The sequence below is a fragment of the Larus michahellis genome, chromosome 3 (genome assembly GCF_964199755.1).
Source record: "Larus michahellis chromosome 3, bLarMic1.1, whole genome shotgun sequence".
NCBI classification, from domain to species: Eukaryota; Metazoa; Chordata; class Aves; order Charadriiformes; family Laridae; genus Larus; species Larus michahellis.
Window position 1 is genome coordinate 33938924 of NC_133898.1, and position 22840 is coordinate 33961763.

Genomic DNA, 22840 nt, shown 5'->3' on the forward strand with positions numbered 1-22840 from the left:
TGATAGTACAGATCATGCATTTCAAAATGTGAAGATCAAACCCATCATATATGTTTTACTCGTGAGGAAGATGGAAGTAAATAGCCAGTATGACAATTTTAAGCACTTAATACTTCACAGTGCAAGACTTTTCCTGCTGGAACAATGTTTTGCACAACTTTGAACCTTTCATTCAAAGCTCTCAGCACATTACAGTGGGAGTTTAATACTATTTTGAGGTGTAAGGCACAATGAGGTTCAATAAACTAGCTTTGTCACTGGCTCTTTTATATATATAAAAATATAGAGAGATATATAATTTTTTATATATATAAAAACTCCTTTATATATATATGAAGCTAGCAGTTGCTCTTGCACTATGTATAAAAGGCTGCAAAAGCAACCTTAATTTCAGCAGGTAGTTGTGGTTTTTTTTTTTTTAATACTTCAAACGTACACTCAGTGACTGGATGAACTCCTGAGGCTGAAGTATCAATCGAGGGGACCACCTCCCTCCAACCTGTTATGGAACATAACAGGGAACATACCTCATTCAGCGAATCCTCCCAAGATGAATCACAGTGACTGCCATTTGCCTGGATGTCTAAGATGATATTAGGGATCCAATTTCCTGGAACAATGAAGCTTGTGATCGCTTGACATTGAATGAACGAGGGAAAAGGTAAGTGGGGATGTGAGTTGTTTAGGGATAGATAATTCTGCCTTCTGTACTGACAGAATTTCTGTTGTTCCATAAGAAAAAAGAAGGAATCAGCAGCTTGCTGGATGAACTATTTGTATGTCTATTAACTACATATTTGAAAAAAGTTTATATATTTTGCATGTTTGTTCTCTGAGTCTTTTTGGAAAGACGTACTTTTTTTTCTTTCTGAGCAAAGACCACAACAGCAATTGCAGCATCTGCTATCCTTTCTCAACCATTGCAGTTGTGCCGCTAGCACAGAAAGAGGCATAATGAAATTTAGAAAAGCTAATGCAAGATCTATTTTGGTACTGATGGTAAAAGCCTCTGCCCAGATTAGATGGTACTAGGAAATAATAAGGCTTGAATGTGCTTTTTCCTGGAAACAGTCCCAAAGCTAGTGTTAAGTTTCAGGTATAAAAGCGTCTTGGCATTGTTGTCATTCAAACTTGGACTAACACCTGCAGTTTTAGCAAACTGGGAAAAGTAGGTTTTTATACAGCAGCAAAAATAAGATTTTTATCCATGTGTTGTTGAGAACTGCAGTCTGACTGTATCAGTAGCTGGACTAGACACCATGGGTTCAGCGAGCCCTCTCCAACAGTCACCATATTTGAGGCCTAGGAAAGACTAAGCCCAACTCATATTCTCCTACTCTTCATTTTTTTTTTTTAATCTCAGAGGGTTTCCTGAACCTGTTGTGGTTTGTCACTATTAATATTTAACACACGGGTTTAACTATTTTCAGGCAGATTTAAAATACAGAGATACCTGGTCCCTCTTAAGGCTCTGGAGAGTGCATCTTAGCTGCGGTTTATCGATTTGTCAGTATGACTGCACATCTCATCCTTGCACATAATGGAAATTACTTCAGAGCTTTAGATACTGGATCGTATTGTACAAATAAATGCATTTAAGGAGGAGTCAGTCTCAATGATGTTTAATTATATGACTGCTAACATTCTGGTTTAGTTATATCTGTATCTGTAATAGTCTTACCTTTCTTATTTGTGTTGCTGGCATGATCTAGCACAGCCTTTCTAAGTTTCTGAACATATCGTAGAACTCCTGCTAGTGGTATCCGTTGATCATTTTCATATGCCGTGATAAAAACTGAAGGGTAACACTGAGATTAAAAAACAAAACCAGTTAAATACTTGACAACTGATTTTTCTCATAAAGTGAGTTAACAAATTCTTCTCCACTTTACTTGTTATGGTTTATCTAAAAGCACATCTATTACATAATTGCCTGCACTTAAAAAAGCACTTTTATCACTATAACTGCAAAAAGTATTTTGGTATGAAAAATTACTTCATATTAGGGGATCATCTACTTGCAAAAGGTAATCAAAAGCATCCTCTACCCACTGGTAAAGGTATGATACATGCTGATTATTACAAAAGAAGGGGAGTCATAATCATGGAATGGTTCACCCTAGAACAGTAGTTGTGGTTTAGTTTTGCAATCCTTCTACACGTAAGAAGTAGTTGGTTTTATATAGTTAGATTTTACTTAATGAACCTATGCAATACAGCTAACACACACTGCTTCAAATAAAGATTTCCTCTGAGATGACAATGTCAAAGCTGTAGCTCCTTTTCCATTTCATTGTTTGCCTCTGAAAAGGTATTTAATCAGCGGAAAATACCTCCTTCCTCCTGTGACAAACTCTGCAAAACCCAGTAGAACAACAGAAACCCCCCACAAAAGGAGACAGTATTTTACATGTTGAGGTTTGTTATACGATAGAATAGGCTATTACTTCCTGGCAGTCCTATAAGAAAAACAGGTTTTGAAATCTATTGATTATTTAAGAGAAGGTGTTAGGTTAATTTAGTAGTCACTTTTGACTCCACATACTGCTAAGATTATTACTGAAATAGTTTATATTTGTATTGATGATTCATTTTAACACAAAGCAGCAGCTAAGACAATTCCAAAATATGGGAGTTTAAAGCACTGAAAAGGTAAAATAGACTTTTTTTTAAAAAATTCCAGTTATCCTCTTTTTGTTTTCTTATAAACTGCTACACTTTCCACACAGAAAGGATAGTTTTACCTGTGTCTTAATATTCTGGTATGGACAATAGCTTTTGATGTACTTCATACATTTTTCATCTGCTAATGGATTTCCCCATTCTTCCTGTTCTTCAATTGTCAGTGGGAGATGAGTTTTCATCATAGTATTTAGAACATCTACGAAAGGAGCCTTAGAAGTTGTTTAAAAGAAAAAAAAAAAAAAAAGTTGGCAGATAAGACACAGGACCTCAAACGCCTAGGTCAAGGTTTTCTCAAACAAATGAGGAAAGCGAATTCTGAACTGGAATGTTTCCAATTCTGAAACTAGTAGAATGAAACAGAAAATACAGTTTAATGTCACAATCCATAAAAGGTCTGCAGCAACTCACCTGTAAAACCATGGCTCTGATAAGTTCCGGATCAGAGTTGCAGAGGGCTCCTGCAAGAACTCCTCCAGCACTGGCAGCTGCTAGTGCTGTGTATTTTGGCTGAGAAAATCCTAATTCATGCAGCAGCGTGATGCAAGCCTTAAGGTCATGGAGACCTTTGAGTTTATTTTGCTGACATCCATCTTTGTGCCAGCTAAGGCCTAGCTCTCCTCCACCCCTGAAATTTAAAGCAATTCAAGTTGGAGTCTTTTTGGAAAACATTACACAGCAAAGCTTCAGATAATGAAAGGCCAACAGCAGCCACAGGATTGCAAAACCATAGTTTGCCTTCCCAATTAACTCTTCTTTTCTCTGTTCTTGTTTTTACCCTCTATGGCTAAAATACACAACATGCAAATAAAAAAAATGCGTGCATGGGGACTGGTGAAAATCCTAACCATGCCCTACTGTGCTTGTGTCCTGGAACTCACAGTAAAAGCACCACTTTAGGAAATGACACCGTCATTGTAGGCAATACAAAATCAGACACTAATATTATCTTTTTATACAGGAAACTATTAAAATATCTAAAACATTTTCAATACTTATATCACTAACACTGCCTGATCTAGTGGGAGGTGTCCCTGCCCATGGCAGGGGGGTTGGAACTAGATGATCTTTAAGGTCCCTTCCATTTGGGTCCCCAACCATTCTATGATTTATGAAATACAGTAAAATAGCATGTCTTAGCTCCACACTGAGACTCTAAGGATTTGTCTTCTGTGTGGCTTAAATTTTGAGACTGTTAAAAAGTTGCTTTGGGTTTTTTTTTCTAGTTTGTGGATTTCAAATACTACTTGAAATGTTATATTTTGTACTACAGAATTTTAAAACTTATTTATTTTCCTTTCTCCGCAGCTGCAATTTTGGTTCTAAGTCATCTGAAGTTTCCTTATTCATGTTTCAAGTTTAAAATTAATTAACTGATTAGTCTGCCAGAATTCTTCATCTTTGGATGAAGAATCCATCTTCATCTAGGACTGACTTGCATCTTAAGATATTTAGAGGGGTGGGGAGGAAAAACAGCACAATGTTTGCCACTAAATATAGCAGGCTGGATATATTCGTATGCCGAATTTGTTTTGGAACTGGTATTTCAGACAATTGTTCATTCTCTCCTTTCCTTCCCCTCCCTAAAGTGATTCTTTTGTTATCTTCTTTATCTACTGAATTATTATCTCCATGAAAATGTGAAGCCTATTGTACATACTGGTTCTATAAAACCAATAGATTTGTAGCCAAACCTGGAGACAAAGGATTTAGCCAATAAAAGAACAAGGGATGCAGGTTAAATGCTTCGCTGTTGCTGTAGAAGGCAAATGGCTTTCAGAAGATGCAGACTGAACATTAGTATACAATGCCCTTGGAAAGAAAGGGAGGTAGCATGTCATTGCAATTTGAACATGTTATCAAAATTTTTCTTGAGTAAAGATGAGACAAGTAGTAATGAGACTTCAAAAGATTAAAAGTTGAATACAAACATCCTTTCGATTTAAAAAACCTAAATACAGTATGTAGTTTTAAGAGTACAATTTATTTCCTGAGGTAGATTTATTTTTTTGTTAAAAAATACGTTAAAAAAAAAATCTAAAAGGAGTTGGAAGTGAAAAGCATGAAGAATTAGGTATAGCTACATGAAAAAATAATTTCTGTACCTCTTCAGTTGCGTATCAAGAAATGTCTGTATATCCCACAGATTAAAATCTTAATTCCATTTTATATTTGACTTACCTAACATGGCAATATGCTAATATCCACCCCTCTTCAATTAACATCAGCTTCTCTTCTTTAAAGCTCATGTTCAAATCTATGCCATAAGCTCCATATACATGAACTAGAAGTGGTTTCCTGTGTAGCTCTTTAGAATTCATATTATGAAAAACTGTAATTGGCACCGAAGTTTCATCCTGGAAATGAAGGAGTATTTTACAATAAAGGACATTTCAGAAATCTCAATGACACATGGCAATGAAAACTTCAATTATTTATTTTAAAATGTGTTTTTTTGATTACAGTAATTTTTTTCACTTAGAATGTACAAAGCACTCTTGAAAAATAAAGCGAGAGACTGAACCTCTGCTGTGTAGGCTTACAGATGCAGAGTATAAAATTCATTTAAGTGCAACACCTGAGGAGCTTTTAAACTACCCAAGCACCCAAGTCTTCCTTCCCCCTTTAACACCGAGAATATCTATTATTAACAAAATAGTTTACCACTTACTGCAGCACAAACTCTTTATTAACATCTCCAATTTTTTAAACTTAGGCTGTTTAAACTTTTCTTTCTTGATCTATACTGTGCAGCTGGTTGTGGGGGTGCTCTTTTCAACAGCTGGCATCTTTTTCATTTGCCATGGAGAGTACGATACCGCAAATCAACTAGCAATTCTAAGTTATACTATACCAAGATTCTTGACTCATCGTGTACTGTTATCCCCTCTAGCATACCCAGGTTAATGGGGAAAAAAAAATATCTTATCACGACTTTTTCTTGTTCTTCTCTATAGCACTGAAGAAAACACCCACTGTTTAGTAACTATAGCACCAGCTGCTCTTTACATTTTTTAAATCTCCATTCCCTGCCAAATGCATTTTCTTTAAATGGGTGGGGAGGAAGGGGAGAATAAAGGGAATGGGAAAAGGACTGAAAAATCTTACCTTGCTTTTAGCTAGTAAACGTGTAGTGTGACAATTCGCAATAATTGGTACCTCTTGCACAGCTTGTTCAATGAGATTATTTTCTTTAAATGAATATGCAAAACGCTTAGGGGGGTGTACTGGGGAGGTGAGCTGAAAATAGCAAGTGCTGGTGGTATGCTCAGGATGAGATTCCAATTCAAATTCACAGGCCCATGTAGGTAGCTGAGAAAACACAGTATTTCAAGTAAGACCATTACACCGCTTCTGTGAATTTTGCCTAGTGTGTCCTTCAGAGGAAAAGACTTTGAATATCAGGCTAATTATCTTCAGCTTGTATGTAGCATAATCTGTATTTCTTTTAAATTCAGTAATGAAACAGTCAAAAAATGAAAGACACTGGCAAACTTTTCCCCTAAGGCCACTGGAGAAAGTTTAACAATGAAATAAAAAAGAAAAAGAAATCCAAATTCAGTTTAAAATGGGCATTAGTGCAGATTTTGTTTTTAAATTAAAACATTCTTTGAAATGATTCTGCATTGTTTTTATTTTTTAGATCCTGTTTCCCCTCTGATTTCCAGTCCTCCTTCAACATGTTACGCAGCCAAGTCCATGTCAGTTGTTAAGCTTTTGCTGTGAGTTAGCTCAGTAATGCTAAGCCACTGAAAACCCCTGCCTCTTAACTTTGTTCCTAGTGCCAGCCATTGTGAAGAACAAAACCTTTTCCTGGCACATTCACCCTCAGACACTTACTGCTATTATATTTAAGATTTTTAACTCTGCTAGGAATAAAAGAAATCAAGATTCATTCTTTGAGAGCAGCAGGGACATAGTCAAGCCCTCTGCCAGGCCACTACTTACTTGGGTTAGATTGCTAGAGACTTCTGAAATGGCAGCAAAAGTCCAAGTTCTCCAGAGCAACTGTAGACCCTTTCTGAATAAATAAACTACGACCATTTTCAAAAATGAAGGGTTCAGAGACCATACAGTGTACTTTGTTGAAAACCTTTTTCTGTAGCAGTTGTATAGAATGCAGCATTGGTAGCTTGTCGCAATAAACTTGTGAATAGTTCAGATATTGTATTTTTCAGGCAAACAAATCAATTAGATATTTTATCTGAATGGTCTAAAGAAATGATGGTTTTGAATTGAGTCCCTTTGTTTTTAATCCTCCAGTATTTAGCAACAACTAGAGAAGGGAAAAATACTTTGCACAGATTGTACTGTAGTATTAACTCTTCCCATTTACTATGGGACAGTGTTCATACTTGCCTTCTGTATGTTCTGATCTCCCTCTGTGGGAGGGCCAGGCTTATTTCCGTTATTACACTGATGAGTGTAACTAAAAATAGGCCCAGTAAAACCAAGTAGAGTGTTTAGGGAATCAAGTCCTATTTTACATTACAAATCAGCTGTATTGTAAAGAGTTTGACTGTAATAAGTTGAAGAAAGAACCCGCTCATAGGATGGCTGCTCTCTAACTTTCTAAGTGCTGCCATAAGCCACCAGATGAAATCCTAAAGAACAGCCCCAGGTAATACAATTGGTCATAACGACAAACTTAGCAGTATTATAGTTTCCAAACCACTTCTAATCTTGGAATTTATCTTTCTTTTCATTATAACATTATGTTAAAAAAAAAAAAAAAGAAATAGCACTGGAAAGATATAATGCTGCTTAAGCCAAACTAAAACATACCTTTATTGACTGAACTGAATGTGAAACAAAAGAAATCACGTTTAAGTAAAGATGACCAGCATTCTTCAGGAACATAACACAGCGATCACTGAACATCTCCAAGTCTACTAGTTTGGTTTTCTTTTCCAGTGCATAAACTAACTGCCAGTTCTCCATGCCACTAGAAGCAACTGGTGCCTTCATCAACTATAAAAACAAAAAACAACCTTGCATTACTAAGATGTAATAAGAGTTACAGATGAGATGTACAGACATACAGGTGATCTCATGCAATATTTTTACTGCAAAAAATTATTAGTTTGTATTGAGGGGGGCGTTGCCTGACTAAAACTGGTGGTTTTTAAACTCTCTTTCCTTGGGCAGAATGGAAGAACAATTCAGTAACGTTTGGAAATATAAGTTCAATTCTTGTAGATTAATCTATAGAAGATTTTCAGGCAGTTGTTAAGCATTTTCTGCGTGGCCAGCAGAACTGTAGGTGGCTTAATTATATACACTGAGATCGCCAACTTAAAATTTAATATAGGGGAAATGACTGTTAAAGCATACTCGTTTCTCGATGTTGCCAAAGGAGTTAGAATCAAATTACCATGCTACAGGTGAGACTCCATGTACTACTATCAGTCTTTCAATCCGTGCAGCACTCTATGTAATTCTCTTAAATTATTTCAGTAAACTGTGAAGCACAGAACTAAAAGCCAGCCTTACTATTTCTATATGATCTGCAACAGGTATCTGAATGACTCCTATGAATCTTGTTATCAGTTAAAATTACCTTATATTCTGCAGGTTCTCCGTATGTAGTAAGAATATATAACTCGTCATTTCTGTGCTCAATATGGTAAATGAGCCCTTTTGTTCGTGCTTGTACAAGAGTAGGTAACCTAAAAGGATGTCTACAGTCAACCAGCCAAACTTCCGAGGTTGTCTTGCTGTTGCTGTTGATAGTGAGAAAATGCCTATCTTTTGTGCAATAGATGTCCACAAAGAATCTATAAGGAAATAATAACAAAAAAAAAAAGCTTAAACTTGATATTACTATTTTAAAAATGCATTGGTTGTTTCAGAGTCATGGGCTTCCACCTGCAAGGTAAGAAACAGCATGCCTGTAAGCAGGCTGGGGAAATTCCAGACTACTTGGTTACCAAACCCACTCCTACTGCATTTATTCTGGGATTCAAAAACCCACAATCTTGTGTGTGGAACCTGAAATCTGCAAGCAAAGCAGTTCAGTTGTTGCCCAACTGAATTCAGGTTTTTGCACCACTGAGACAGACTGGAAGCTCACTGATGTATATAGGCTTTAAAATTCAGGCAAAAGGTAGAACTTTTTATTGAGCTCGTAACCCTATTTAAAAAAAAACTCGTAACAAATAATTAAATTGAAATTAATAAAGGCCATCACGTGGGAAATGCAATAACAAAAGGAAAGCAGGAGCTATTATAAATCGATAAAAAGCCTAAGTGCTACTGACTTAACTTTGTCTGAAGGAAGTAAGACAAAAAAGACTATTTTTTAAAAAAAGTACAGAGACCTATATGAGGCCCACTGAAGGACAGTGTTGCAGTGATAAAGCTGGAAACTAGGAACTGGTTTTGGAACTATCTAAGAAACTAGGAACTATCTACTGGTTTTAAATGCTTCTAAAATCCAGAAACAGAAAACAGAACGATAACCAGTGGCTGGATGCTAATATTAGACAAGTTCAGGCTGAAATTCAGATTCAAACTTCTATGAGTCATCCTAATTAATTGGAATGTCACATCTTGGGACAGAGCAGTTTCTTTGCCATTTTGAATCTTTAAGACTGGATGTCTCTAAAGGCAAAACTGTCCAACACAAAGATCCAGAAGGTTTCATCAAGAAATTGCAGGGTTGAGTACTGTAATCTGCATCATACAGATCAGATACATGACTGCAATAATGATCCCTCTAGACTTCAAAATATTTGACTGGTGAAGGAAAGGATGCTTTAGATACCATTTTCAGTGCCTTTAATTATTTGCAGGTGGAGGAACTCCAATTTTTTTGGTACTATTGTTTTTTTTCTAATTGCACCCTCCTGACATCTTTAGGAGGACAGGCACAGTGGGGGATCTAAAGTCTGCAAAGAATCAGCCTCCTGCCTCTCTAATACACACGAATTTGGCAAGAGTGCGGCACTGCATTCAGCAGAGATTCCAACAGTTCAGCTCTGCTAACCTTACCTCTAAGAGAGTCAAGCTGAAAGGCAGGTCATACTTCTCCCCAAGGACTCTGACCTTGATATTACAATTTTTTTTTGTCTTTTTAGCTTTTTTTTTTTAAGGAAGTCGAGAAATTTTAAGCTTCTAAAAAAGATATATATTTGATTGCATCTAAAACAGCTGGTTAGATGTAGAACGGAACTGCTCAATGGCAATATAAAAGAATGTCTTGCCATCTCCAATGAACAAGTGAGTTCTGCTATGAGCTGCAATAGCACATGAACCTTTAGAGTAAGTTTCTAGTAGATTTACTGTAATGACTATGACCTTCAGAATTATGCCAACAGTTTCCCTGTGGGGGAGTGTCAGGTCAGTGCAACTTGATTTTCCAAAAGTATGCATCAAATGCAGCTGGAACAAAAGGATCTTATTTACTCCATCTCAATTGAGGATTTTTTCCTTTTTTTTTTTTTTTTTAAGATGAAAGTATAATTGAAATTTCTTTACTTAGTATGTAACTTGAATTAAGAATAATCACAAACATTTATGGAATGCTGTGTAAAACTACCACGTGCTACATGGCTGAAAAAACTAGTTCTGCACTCAATTTAGCAAGAGCTTTCTTGTCTTCCTAAACCCCTGCTTAAAGAAAGGTTATTGAGAGGGTATTCAGTCAACAATGGTTCTGTCTCTGGGAATGCTGTAATGATTTTGCTCATCCATTACCCAGAGCAAGGATTAGCCTGAACTTCTATGTTTTTTAAAAGATGTATCAGACATCAATAGCAGAGAAAACAAAATGAAATCCACAGTCTGATTTACCCTGTATGAAACTGTCACACATTCATTAAAGGACACCCTGACCTGAGACTGACCTTGACATTTATAAACTCAGCTGAACTCGTGAGGTAAGAGAGGAAAGTTAAATCTCTGTTGATCACATATCAAGAAGAGAACAGAACACATTCTCAGACTGCATAAGGCACTACTGACAGCAGAACACAACTTAAAAATGCCTTTTACCATTTGGAATACGGTATGAAAGAACTTGTTTTCCAAATCAATTATATTTTCTTATAAAATGCTCTAGAATATATAAAGGACTTGTTATATTTTAGGTATTACCTTGCATCTTGTTCTGTATAAACTAACTCAGTATGTTTCTGATTAGTGAAAGTGGTCATAAACACATTCTGGCATTTAAGGTTCTTCTGACTTGTGTAATACAGAACATCATTTGTAGCCCATTCTGGAAAAAAAGACAAATGCATATCAAATTTGGAACAGCATATACTATAACTGAGAGAAAATGGAGCTCCATGAACACTGGACCCAATGCTAAAAAAGGTGGGTTGCAGCTGACATGGAACTGAGGACAGCACTTCTACATCCCAGAGGCTGGGATGTAAGCCTGTGGGGTAAGCCACAAAAAGATTTTTTTCCATGCTTTCTCTGAAACTCACAGAACAAGACTGTAGTAATATACTAAAAAAAAAAAAAAAAAAAAAAAAAAAAAGGTAGAGGATAATGTTCCAGGGCCCAGGAGGAAGCTCTTGACCCTGTGGGGGCTCTGGAGGTAACAGGAAAATAGAAGATGTGTGGCTGTTTAAAACTGAGCAGAGAAACAGAGGTTTGCCGGAGTCAGCAAGATAATAGAGGGTATGAGCTCTGCACCAGTGCATGTGACTGCATGCAAACCGTTTAGAGAAAAGAGATGATGTGTGTGCCCCATGCGTACTGTCGAGATAATTCTACAGTTTTCTATGCTTGTATATGTGTTCATCAACATCATAAATGTGTAAATACAGGAACCTTCCTATTCTGAAGTTTAGTAATCTGACAGATCCAGCCAAATTACTGCTATCTCTGCTGCTCCTATAGCCACCAGAATGATGTTTAATACATAAGCTTTAAAAAGTTATTGTATGCTGTGTTATGCATAAATACTAATTTTCAGTACAAAACCCAATGTGGCTCTGAAGTGCACAAGTAGCTGAGGGTTCGCTATGAAGACAAGACTTTAGAAGGGAAATCTAAGTTCTTCTATAGCCTAGCATTTAAAAACCCACAGATGTAAATTTTCAAGAACTTCCATTTGTCTGCCTGCTATTGCGTATCATACAATACAAGCATATACTTTACAAGTTGTCATAAGGTCTAATTCTCTTGCTCACCCCTGTACCTCACTTAACCTGAGTAAGTCTACAAAATGGGTGTAATATCTACCATTCTGATAGTCATTTTTTGTACTCCTACTGTCTGTCATGATCTGTCACACCTATGTAGGCAACAGGGAGTTGGTTTCTTATACGTACTGATTCTTCCAGACAAACAGATGTTCAAATCAAGTATAGTGAAAGATGTCACTGCCAAATTTGCAGGCCTGGTTTTCAACAGGCATTATAATCTTCAATTGTGCAAACACAACATTAACTTCTTGCTACTCTTCATTTTTGTAACTGGGCAGTCTTACCTAGAGTTTTAAATTTTTGTCCTGCCCAAGCAAATTGCTTATTGCATCATATATCCTAGATGACATCTAACAATATAATCCAAAATACAAGATGTGGAACACTGTATGCTCGCTATTGCACTCTTTTTGATATGTTCTTTAACATGCCATAAAAAAAAATCCCATTCACTTCAGTTTACCTCTGCTTATTTTAACAGCACTGCAAAGCTCTGCAATATATTTTGAAAGAACTGACTTATGGCCTGACTGGTGACTTTGGGCTCTAAATTGTGACTCACATCCTACAGTCCAGTTGAAATTCCAGCCAATACTTAATAGTAGGCAGCACTTGCACACTTTCCAGTGAAGGTAAGTGCCTACAGCTATCAGTGACTCTGGTTGTAGCTGTAAGGGTTTAGTAACTGTACCATTTCTCAAAAAGATCTTTATACTGCAACCAGTCATGTCAGTAGCTTTGTTAAAAAGCGTATTGAATTAAATGAGAAGAATGATATGTATGACTTTTCAAACATGTATAAACGCTTGCTTTTACAATAAAAGAAAAGTTGTATCATGAAAACAGTCACTTTCATTCACATCAGATAACTTGCAATTGTGCACTGTGGAAGAAATCATAAATAAGAAACAATTCAACAGCTATAAGGATTAAATCTAAAAATGTTGCTTATTTCTTTTAAATATTTTTATATGATTTGTAGACTAACAAAAATGTGCAGAAAGCTGGTGTGATCCACAGCATATTTATAAACAACTTACCAAAACTAAATACACTTGGAATTACTTCTTCCACGGCAGGAAAATGACCAAGTTTCATAATAACGCAGGTTGCCTCTTCAGAATTGTCACTTTTTAAGCTGATTGCCATGTATCTCTGATCTGGTGAAATTCTGATCCGTTGAATAAAGGCATCAGAAAAGCCAAGATCTTCAGTACTGAATAAAATGTCAACATTTCCTTCATCTACTACATACAAAAAAAAAAAAACAAAAAAATCCTGTAATTAAGGCACTGTCAAAATGAACAGTGATTGTTAATGCCTGTATTTAACAAGTCTGCCTGCAGTATTCACAAGTATACTGCTGGAATTTATTAACACCAAATATTTGTCTTGCAAGATACTTGCAAATGCACTTTGTAAAAATAAGCAAAAAATTACAGTTCCAGGGAAAAAAAAAGTCCTGTAGTTATTATTAAAAATATTTTAAAAGTGTAGATCTTAGCTACTAGTAAATGTACTAAATTTTAAAGTTCAGATACCTAAGCACAGCTGCTTTTACTAAATACAAGTAGTAATTTTTTTTTCCACCCCTCAGGAACAAAAAAGCATGAATGTGCTTTTCCTGTTTCAAAATGTTAAGTTAGGGCTCTGAAAAAAAGTGACTTCTCTCTTTTCTCTCCAGAAACTTGCCGTAGTATCAATGTATACTCTTCCCTAACTCTCTTCACCTCACCTTTTCAGATTCAGGATTCTAGAACTATTAATCAATCATTAAAGAATTTTATAAAAGTATTTTTAGTTTAGTTATTTTAAGAAAGAGAGTGATTAAGCTTTAATGTAAGAAAAGTACACTAAGTGATACATGCACAACATTTTTAACAATCGTACCATGTTAGGAAGAGAAATCCCTTACCATCATCTCCTTTTGAAAGAAATATGCAGCCATTCTCTTCAAAGTACACATTCTCTCCAAACCTGATCTGTTCAATACAAACCAAACATGTTTCAAGTCCAACGTATAGTCAGACTATTCCCTTAGAATCCCTATTTTCAGTCATTGTTCTGTACAAGACAATTTTAACATACACAAATGACAGAACAGCACATATATTTGATACTATAGAAGGAACTGCATGCATCAGAAAGGTTCTTTCAAAGTTAGGCTACTTAAGCTACCTATACTTGCTCTAAATTTAACAAAAGCCTCAGATCACCTGCAGTTGCTCTTGTAATTTACAATCTCTTGTATTCTTCATCAAAAAGTCAGCTGATTATTGTACCTTTACTTGCTTTTGCATACGTTGAAATTAAGGTAAATACACTATCATAACAGGTATAAGCTGGTTTAAACATACGCTGTTACTATCCACAATTATTAAAATATTCAATACTTGAAAGTACCACCATAAAATAATCACTAAACCAGCATTTTATAGCAGGAATGGTTTCACTGCCTTTTATTTGTACTCTGTGATGACAAATGTATTTTTTGCCACTTACCCTTGGGCTTCCTGAATTGAACATACACTTGTTGTGCAATTCTTCTAATTTTTCCTTGATTCTTTTTGTCATGGCTTTGTACCCTTCTGAAATGTCATTCCAGTTTTCCTGCTCTGATTTCAGAAGATCCTTGTACAAATGCGCGGATGTTGTTATGGATGTATTTTGCTTCCTTTTGGAAGGGATTTTTGTTCCTGCCTGCTAAGTAAGGAAAGACAACAATGGCTACAAGCCAGCGCTCTGTACTACAATATGAATATACTGAGGCATTAATGATATTTCCTGAGCTACAGACACAAACCAACTTCGTATTATTACAATAGTACATGTCATTAAAAAGAAAAACCACAGTTGGAGCAAGTTTTTCTTCTCAGTTCTTCCTGATATTTAGGGAGGCGTTGTCAAATGTGCTTTATACGTTTATTGAGGTCTTCTCTTCAAAATTTAGAGTACTATTAATGTATGCTCCTAATTCATTATTTGTAAATATGTTTGGCTTTGTTCTAGAACTACTTTTTAGTTAATTTTTATGTAATCCTGTTGTTTTTCCTTATTCAGAGGTGTTTTCTCATATTTTTCCTGTCTTAAGAGCATCATCTCTCATTTCCTTTCCTAGACAACAATGCCACCCACAACACTGTCCCTGTACCTAGGAGTCTTAGCAGCTTGTTCAGCTTCTTGCTCCACCTCCTCAAAAGTGTTAGTATAAATGTTCATAAGGCACAGAATGAAGTGAAGCAGTGAACTGATATAGGTTCTGCAAAAATTTTATCAGGAATAAGCTTAGCAATCTGGTTTTCCGTGCTTCATGAGCAGACTACTGCTTCCTCATTGCCAACAAAGCTGTCTTCTCTTGTAAAAATGTTTAAAATGTGTTAAAATTGCTAGCACAATGCTACTTCTTTTTGCTTGCTATAAAATCTCATTTAATCAAATAATAAGCTTAACAACATATATTACAATATGTAACACTACACAGATCACACAAAGTAGCATTTTATAACACTCAGTGTACTGTGTGAATGTGTCTAAAATTAAAAACCAGCATATACCTTTTACCCCATCCTCACTTTTCATCAAGAACTGTTGTTTGTTTCCTGATTTGTCTTCACAAATGCATAAGATCTAAAATATGAATGTTACGAGTAGGCTTTGGAAGGAGGAGAAACTATCTGCTCCAGTTACCAAACTCTTTATGAACGTAAACGACATCATTCATGACAGCATACTGAGTGTTCATTACTGGTTCAGACCAATGGTCCCTCTAGTCTAGGTTATCAAATCAGAAGCTTCAAGTCAAATAAACTGTGAAAGCCCTTAGAGAAGCTCTGGAGCAACTGTGTAACTGGCCAAGGTAAAGAAACGGCAGGACACGTTAATCACACCACCTTCTCTCCACTCAGTGGAAAAATTGCTATAAGAAAACCCCATTCGCCAAACCAAAAGCAAACAAAAAGCCAACAGTGCACACAAATGAATACTTAGGGAAGCGTAAGAATGGGACAAGCACAGATGTCCCATTGACAAACCTTCAATGACTTTAGCTCAGGAATTTCCCGAGCTGAATATGGTTTATGGATAGGTAAAAAGTCTCTTTCATGTGCACGTATAATCTCTCCTTGTACCTATGTAAAATTTTAGCATCCACAACTTATTTTGGCAAGTTCCACACTTTATGCATCTTTTGATGATTTCCCTCCGTTTGTTTTCAACAGTTTCCATTGTATTTATTTGGAAATATTATATAGAGCTGGTGGCCACAGTGTAGGTATATATTAGAGTTACTATGCACCTCCCTTGCCTGGGGAAAAAACAGTCATCTAGAAGAGCGTATAGAAAAATTCTGAGGATAGCAGAGGATCTCAGTGACAACTGGTTTGCAAACATTTGCTCCAAAGCAAACAGGCACAGCTTCCTCTCAGGTGAAAACCACCTGTGTTTGTATCCTGGAACCAGTGTCATAGATCAACATTTGTAACTGTGTTAGTGAACTGCCAATGAATAAACAAAACCACACATTCTCATCCACCAAGACTTCATACGTGCTCCTTGAAACACCTGTTTATGTTTCAGACACAGGCTTAGGAACTGTTTATGTTATGGTTAGAATTAAGAAGGTTACAAGATGATCTTTGGGTCACCTTTGAAGAAACTGTCAACCTGCAACAATTTTAGAACAACCATGTACCCATCTGAAAACATGTTTAAGAAACCAAAGCACCCATCTTTTTAAACAGTACTTATGCATATAAATCGGTTTACGGGCTGTCACACTGCAGTAAGCTTTTATAATACCTTTAGCAAACTCCGTATTAGAAACATAGGAACAGAAGACCTGAAATTATTTCAGACCGTTTTCTGACACTGTGCATGACACATTGCAACCCATTTACACAATATTTACTAACAGAAATAAATCCAAGTACCTTTTAAAGCATAGTTTATCACATGTGAATACAATTATGAGAAGTCAATAGAATATTTTAATACAGTGCAAACCATGACTTCGTGGTCAGCACAGAAAAAGTCAAGTTTTCTTGAGCCAGGTCACAGTGGTTAAGTCTGATGTCATCAGTTTGGACACTGCCTCTACACTAGCTGATCTCTCACAGTTTTCTCCTGACACTATCCGAATCTTCCTGGAAGATACCGATTTCTTTTAAAACTTCTACAGCAGGAAAATCAATGAAAATGCAGCTTTATATCAAAACAGTATAGGACAGTTGAAAAATGGTATATGTCTTTGAACATAACTGAAATCCTAGTGTTTATCTCTCTGCTTCAAATTCTTTAGGAAAAATGTGTTTCCTCAACATTTGAAAAACACGGCTTTCTTGCCAAGGTGGTCACTGACATTAAGGCTATAGTTAAACAGCATACCTTGCAGGAAAAGAATCTCCAAGGCACGATGCTTCCAGGTGGCACAGTCCGGTGTGTGCATGTACCTCCTGAACAGTCCAGGATGTGGCATTTTTGGTGTTTTATTTTACTATAAAGACATACTGTTTGAAGATGGTTATGCTTAGAGTAGTATTTGACACTGAAGCTCAGCCCTTGGAGAAGATTTCGCAGTCCAACACACGTTGTCCCAACCTTCATTTCTTGATAGTCAACCTGAAATTTCTAAAAATCCCCAATGGCTGATCACGTTCACTGTGTACGTGAAATATACGTTAACATAAACTGAAAGCAAAACTTTCTCTCTTTCAAAGAAATGAGACTGATTTATTAAGCATATCAGGTAAGAAACAGTAAAACTTAAGCTATTTTCTTAACAACTGATTAACGTGGTTCCTGGTGATTGAAAGTTTAACTCTAGTGACACTTCCAATGAAGAGAAAAGAAGGTGCAACTGTGCATGTTTAGATGTTGAAGAAGCAAAAAGCTGTGAAGGGTTCGGGGAAGTTTTTTCCCTTTTCATAAGCATCGTGTAACAATAAAATCACTTTATCTTAAGAGGGTAACTTGACAGCAAGAGCTGAGCCCCCTCCTGTCAGGAAAACTGCCAGGTTTGCAACTCGGCGAGGGGGGAGTAAAGGCCCCGCACGTTTCACCGTCCCGTTCCCCGTCCCGCCCGGGCAAGGGCCAGAGAAACCGCCCCGGCCCCGGCCGGGCCCCGCTCCCCGCCAGCCCTGCCCCTCACCGCCGCGGCGAGGCCGGGCCAACGCCGGGCAGTGCCCGCCGCCCGCGCAAGGACTCGCCGTCGCCGGACCCGCTCTCCCTCCGGCGGGGCCGCCCGGGATGGAAGATGGCAGGCGAGCAGGAGCGGCTCCTCGCTCCCTCCCGGGACTGCCCGTAGCCAAGATGGCGGCAGGGCGCTTCAGCCGCCAGCCGCGGCGGGCCAGCGCCGCTGATGTCAGGGCGGAGCCGCCGCGCGCGGGCGTTCGCACGCCGAGCGGGCTGGCACCGTTCCTGCCGTGGCTTCCTCAAGCGGCTCCCGTTCCACGCACAGTTTCGCCCCCGGGCGCGGAGGCCACAGGCGACCCGTCCTGAGGCACCCTCCGGTGCGCCTGAAGAACGGGGCGTAGCGCGGCAGCAGCCTGTCGCCTCAGCGCTGCCCTTACCAAAGATGGCCACCCACTTCCTCCCCCTCAAGCCCTAAGCCGGCTGGTCCTGGCCACCGCTGGAGGCTCAGCGGCAAGTCCTCGCCGGCCAGGGCAGCGCTCCCCGCCCGCCGTGGGGGTGGTCTGCACGCTCCTCGCTGCTGCATGGCTGAGGCTGCCGGTTCTCCGGGCCGTCCCGCCGCGGGCAGGTGCAAGGGGAGCGGTGCGGGAGCGGCCAGAGCCCGCTGGCGGCTGCTCGGACAGGTAGGGGGAGCTCGCGGGCGGGAGGGGATGGCGGGGCGGGCCGGCGGCGCAGCCCGAGGGGAGCGGAAGGGCGCTCCTGTCCCCTGACGCGGCGGCGACGCCTCGGGCCGGGGTGGTTCGCGTTCCCCTCTCGCCCCTCCGGCGCTGGGTTGCCGCGACCCCGGGGGCGGCGGCGGGCGGTCGCGGGTCTGTGTGACCGGTGGCTCGTAGCGCCCGAGGGGCCGGGCTGTGCCCTGGGCGGGGGGGGCTGAGGCCGGCGGTGCGGAATCCTGCGGGCGCGGGGGCCGTGTGGAGAGCCGCGCTGAGGAGAGATGCCCGCACCCCTGACGGGAGGACTGCGAGGACTAGTAAGGGGTTTGCAGTCCTCTTCCTGCGAAAAAATAATAAAAATATATACACATAAGCACACGCACACGGGTCTTTTAAGCATGCCGTCAGGGGATCCAAAAAGCAATCTGTGGTCTTAATAGGCAGTGTTAAGGGGAAGAGGGTTGGCAGCCCCTCAGCACCCCACAGCCTGCGGGCACTGGCCTGGTGTTTTCAGCAGGGGTTTGGCACCTTTCGTGGGTGCTGGTGGAGCTGGTTATTGTGGGTGCTACCCAATTCCCGCCCTTCACACACACCCCCCCAAACTGCCTCTAGTGGGGAGCTGGGGCAAGACCCCGCTCATCTGGCAGCCAAAATGGTGCTTTGCTGGTGGCCTGGTGAGCCCTGGGGCCTGGCCTGAGAAGGGAGAAGCAGCAAGTGGTTACGCCTGCGCTCCAGCCTTCCGTACTTTTTTGGACCCTTTAGGAGCAAAGGTTTGAAAGGATTCCTCTGCAGATGAGTATATATGCTGAAAAACCCCGCTCAGTTTCATTAGTTGTTATTGTTATCGAGGGTGATATTTACAGCCCTAGCTTAAACGTTGAGTTTTGTGCAGATGGATGCGTGGAGCTGCCCCAGGCCGAGCTCTCCCCAAGAGGGCACAGTGGCAGCAGCTGGGTCTGATGGTGGCAGCTGGGTTGAAAAGGGGCACCTGGCTGCAGTTGGGTAACAGAGAGGGAGGTGTGGGGAGGTTAGTATCCACCTTTTCTTTGTTTTTGGTTTGCAAATGCTCTGGACCTGTTCAACAGGACAAACTTCTGTTTTGTTACACTCTAAAGCAGGAACCGTCAAAGTTATTGGTAGGAGTATCAGGTTTGTCTTTGTAGGTTTCTGTTCTAGCAGACTATGTAAGCTGTGCTCCGTGGCTATACTAGCTGTTCCTTCTTTTCAACATACTGCCTTTGGCATATCCCTGCCTCTTAAAATCCTAAGGAACTTTTCATAGCCATGGAATGACGGTATGAGGGGTGCATGTAGGTATTTGGGGAGAAGGCTTCCATTTCTTCCTCAAACTACATTTGTCTGTGACCTTTTCCTCTGTAGATTCCCTGGGTTTTTCCATGTTCTTTAGCTTTTCTGTTGATTTTTATATGGTACAATAAGCAAGGATCAATTTAATCTTACTGGTACATCTGAAATAAAAATCAGTTCTGCACTCTTTACTACGGTGATGCTTGGATCTATCTATGGATTGGCAGAAACCGTCTTTAAAGGAGCTCTGTCAAAGTGTTCCTTACAGTGCTTTTAAAAATGCTTTTCATACTGCTTATAATAACGCCTTACATGAAATCAGTTCTGTGGTGTATTTATATATTGAATTTGCTTTCATTCAGTGCATACACAAATTGATTTGCTATGGTAAGGATGCTTGAGTGCGTGCTCGCTGATTTAATTAAGAAAAAAGCCCTTTTATCAGGTATCCTATGAAGCTAGCATAAAGAGCCAGGGGGTTGCATAATTACCTATGTGTTCTTTATCAATAAAATGTTTTGTGTATGTACTGAGTTTGAAGTTTGGCAATATTTTTAAACTTAGCTTGTCAGAATCAAGGAAAATATTTTTGCTTCAAAAAAAAAAAAAGCTAAGGTATGTTTCACATGTAGCGGGCATTTATAAATGACTGGAGTAAATTCTCTAAGGCTGTGTTTTGAGCTTTACCAGCCTACCAGTTAATGGCATTATCCAGTCTGTAGTCTTTAGCAAGGAAGTTAGAGGAGTAGGCATTGCTCCTTATATGTACACTTGCTCCCTATAGAAAGTTTAATGAAAACGTTCCTGAAATCTGTAAGCTTTATATGTTGATCCTGCCTGTTAGCTTCCCCTTGCTCTTCTTCTCACAGAAGTCTTGCTCACCTGCTAATGTGCTTTAGCTTCTAGATTTGAAAAGTGAAAGTTAAATGTGGACCCGGAAGTGGCTTTTTTCTTTTTTTCTTTTTTTTTTTTTTTCTCTGAACAGACCTCCTGAAACAATTTTTCTTCTCTTCCTGCTCTTCCCTCTGTGAAGGGTGCCTGTGCTCCAGATCTTTTTCCATGGTTTTGTTAGTTTTGAGTTTGTAAATTGTTTACGGTTGAATAAAAGATTTTAGTAAACAAACTACTTGTAAAAATAAATAATGCAGCATCTACTGATGATATTTAGAGATGTAGTTATAGATTATGCTGTAGCTGATTATGTAGAAACTTTTTTGCATGTACAAAATACCATGTTCCGGTAAGTGCCATAGAACTCAGTGGAGGTTTGTAGACCATCAGCTGTTACTGAATTTGGCTTTTAGTGCAACTAGGTAATACACAATGAGATACACAAAGAAATACAGGGAATTTCAGGTGATTGCCTTCCTCCATGTGTTTTTTGCTTGTTTTTTTTTTTTTTTTTTAAGAGACATCAAACATCTTTAGGTTTTATAGGGATCCTAATATTGTCATTAAATACTGAGGGCCCTGCAGTTGACATCTGTGGTAATATTTTACTAGACTCTTTCTAAAACAGGAGGCATTTTGGTGATGCTTTGTTTTTTTAAATGTCTTGTATGTTAATGATGAAAGAATTGCCTTAGAATTCTTTATTGCTAGGTGAAGTTAGAGAGGACAGAAAATGCAAGTCAGAGAGAAAACCGCAAGGTAAAAGTGTGAGCTTTCATTGTTTGTTTTGGGTGTTTTGTTGTTGTTCTTGTTTTTCTTTTAAGGAATCTAATTTTTGGAAGAGAATCTTTCATTACAGAACCTAAAATATGATTTATTTAGGTAATATGTGTATGTATGACCCATGTACAAGTCCAACACTTGTGTACATCTGTAAAGATCTTGTGCAGAAGACAGGGCATTTCAGTACCGAAAGAAGATCTTGAAGAGACTGAAACAAAGCTTCTGGACTTTTTTTAAAGTAAAAATAGACAGGGAAACATAGCTAAATGTTACTGAGGGAGGAGATAAAATGGCTACCAGCCCCAACCAAAGAATGGTGGTGTCTGGTGATTTCTTCCTTACCATAGCTCTTTCTCTTTGCCATCACTAAAACCAAGAATGGTGTCTATTCTGCTGAGAAGCATTTAGCTTGCTTTGACATTGGCTACTGGTTTTATAGGTCCCTGGGACATGTTTGTTTATTATAGCAGTGTGCAGGAAGTTAGGGAGCTTCACCTTCATTGGAAGGTCATCATGAAAACAGAGGAGACAGTCTTTCAATGTCTTCAAAACATCATTATGAATTTAAATAGGTTTGTCACCTTCTGGGTTTTGTCAGTGGATTATCCTATAGCAGCAGCTTATTTTTGTAGCTTGTAACACGATTGTGATGCTTATGTAAAAATAGAAGAGTTAGATATAAAAAATTTAACATATTCTTCCTTTGTGCTCTGTTTTCTCAGTTATATTTAGGTTTTTAAAAGATTTGACCTGCTATTGTAATTTTCAGATCTTACCTGTTGATTTTAGTTGGAGGATGTGGGAGAAATTTTTTTTTGAGTACTCAAATGCTCATGAGATTTTCTGCTAACCTAGAGAATGCATTTTACGGAGTGGATAGAAGTCCCTGTAGAACAAAAAACTGAAACCAGAAAAGTGTTGTCACTGCTGGTTTTTTTTTTTTCCTGATAGAAATGGCTTGCCTTTGCTTTAAAAAAAATCCCCAAAACAACATGCTTTTCTGAAAATTAGATCTTGGTGGTTTTCTTTAGCTGTCAAGTTGGTCCATCTTGTTTCCAGGCGTATCGCTATTATATTAATGTCTCAATTCTTCTAGTCTTTTAATTTGGTTCTCCTGTTTTGCTGTTTTTTGTGATTTCCTTCATGTGTGTGTTTTCCCCATGTGTTACAGAAGTA

The 22840-nt window shown here is 38.8% G+C and overlaps 2 protein-coding genes across 10 annotated transcripts in view; one reads left to right on the top strand and one right to left on the bottom strand.

The window, feature by feature from the left end:
- PREPL (prolyl endopeptidase like) overlaps positions 1–18431 on the bottom strand; it is a 30414-nt gene extending 11983 nt beyond the window's left edge. For 2 of the 9 annotated variants that reach the window (XM_074579594.1, XM_074579593.1), the window contains exons 1-14: positions 17989–18364; positions 17226–17468; positions 14346–14546; positions 13759–13825; positions 12884–13090; positions 10780–10903; positions 8243–8459; positions 7468–7653; positions 5791–5994; positions 4864–5039; positions 3094–3310; positions 2745–2894; positions 1682–1808; positions 528–634 (exon numbers count right to left, since the gene is read on the bottom strand). In XM_074579594.1, coding sequence (XP_074435695.1) covers positions 528–634; positions 1682–1808; positions 2745–2894; positions 3094–3310; positions 4864–5039; positions 5791–5994; positions 7468–7653; positions 8243–8459; positions 10780–10903; positions 12884–13090; positions 13759–13825; positions 14346–14546; positions 17226–17444 — 2202 coding nt within the window. In that variant the 5' untranslated portion in view covers positions 17445–17468; positions 17989–18364. Of the gene's footprint in view, positions 1–527; positions 635–1681; positions 1809–2744; positions 2895–3093; positions 3311–4863; positions 5040–5790; positions 5995–7467; positions 7654–8242; positions 8460–10779; positions 10904–12883; positions 13091–13758; positions 13826–14345; positions 14547–17225; positions 17835–17988; positions 18365–18409 lie in introns of those variants that run through there. The other 7 variants (XM_074579595.1, XM_074579599.1, XM_074579596.1 and 4 more) reach the window with 7 other exon arrangements.
- CAMKMT (calmodulin-lysine N-methyltransferase) overlaps positions 18218–22840 on the top strand; it is a 226340-nt gene continuing 221717 nt past the window's right edge. The window contains exon 1 of the mRNA XM_074579629.1: positions 18218–18652. Within this exon, the coding sequence (XP_074435730.1) occupies positions 18554–18652 (99 nt within the window). The 5' untranslated portion in view covers positions 18218–18553. The remainder of the gene's footprint in view (positions 18653–22840) is intronic.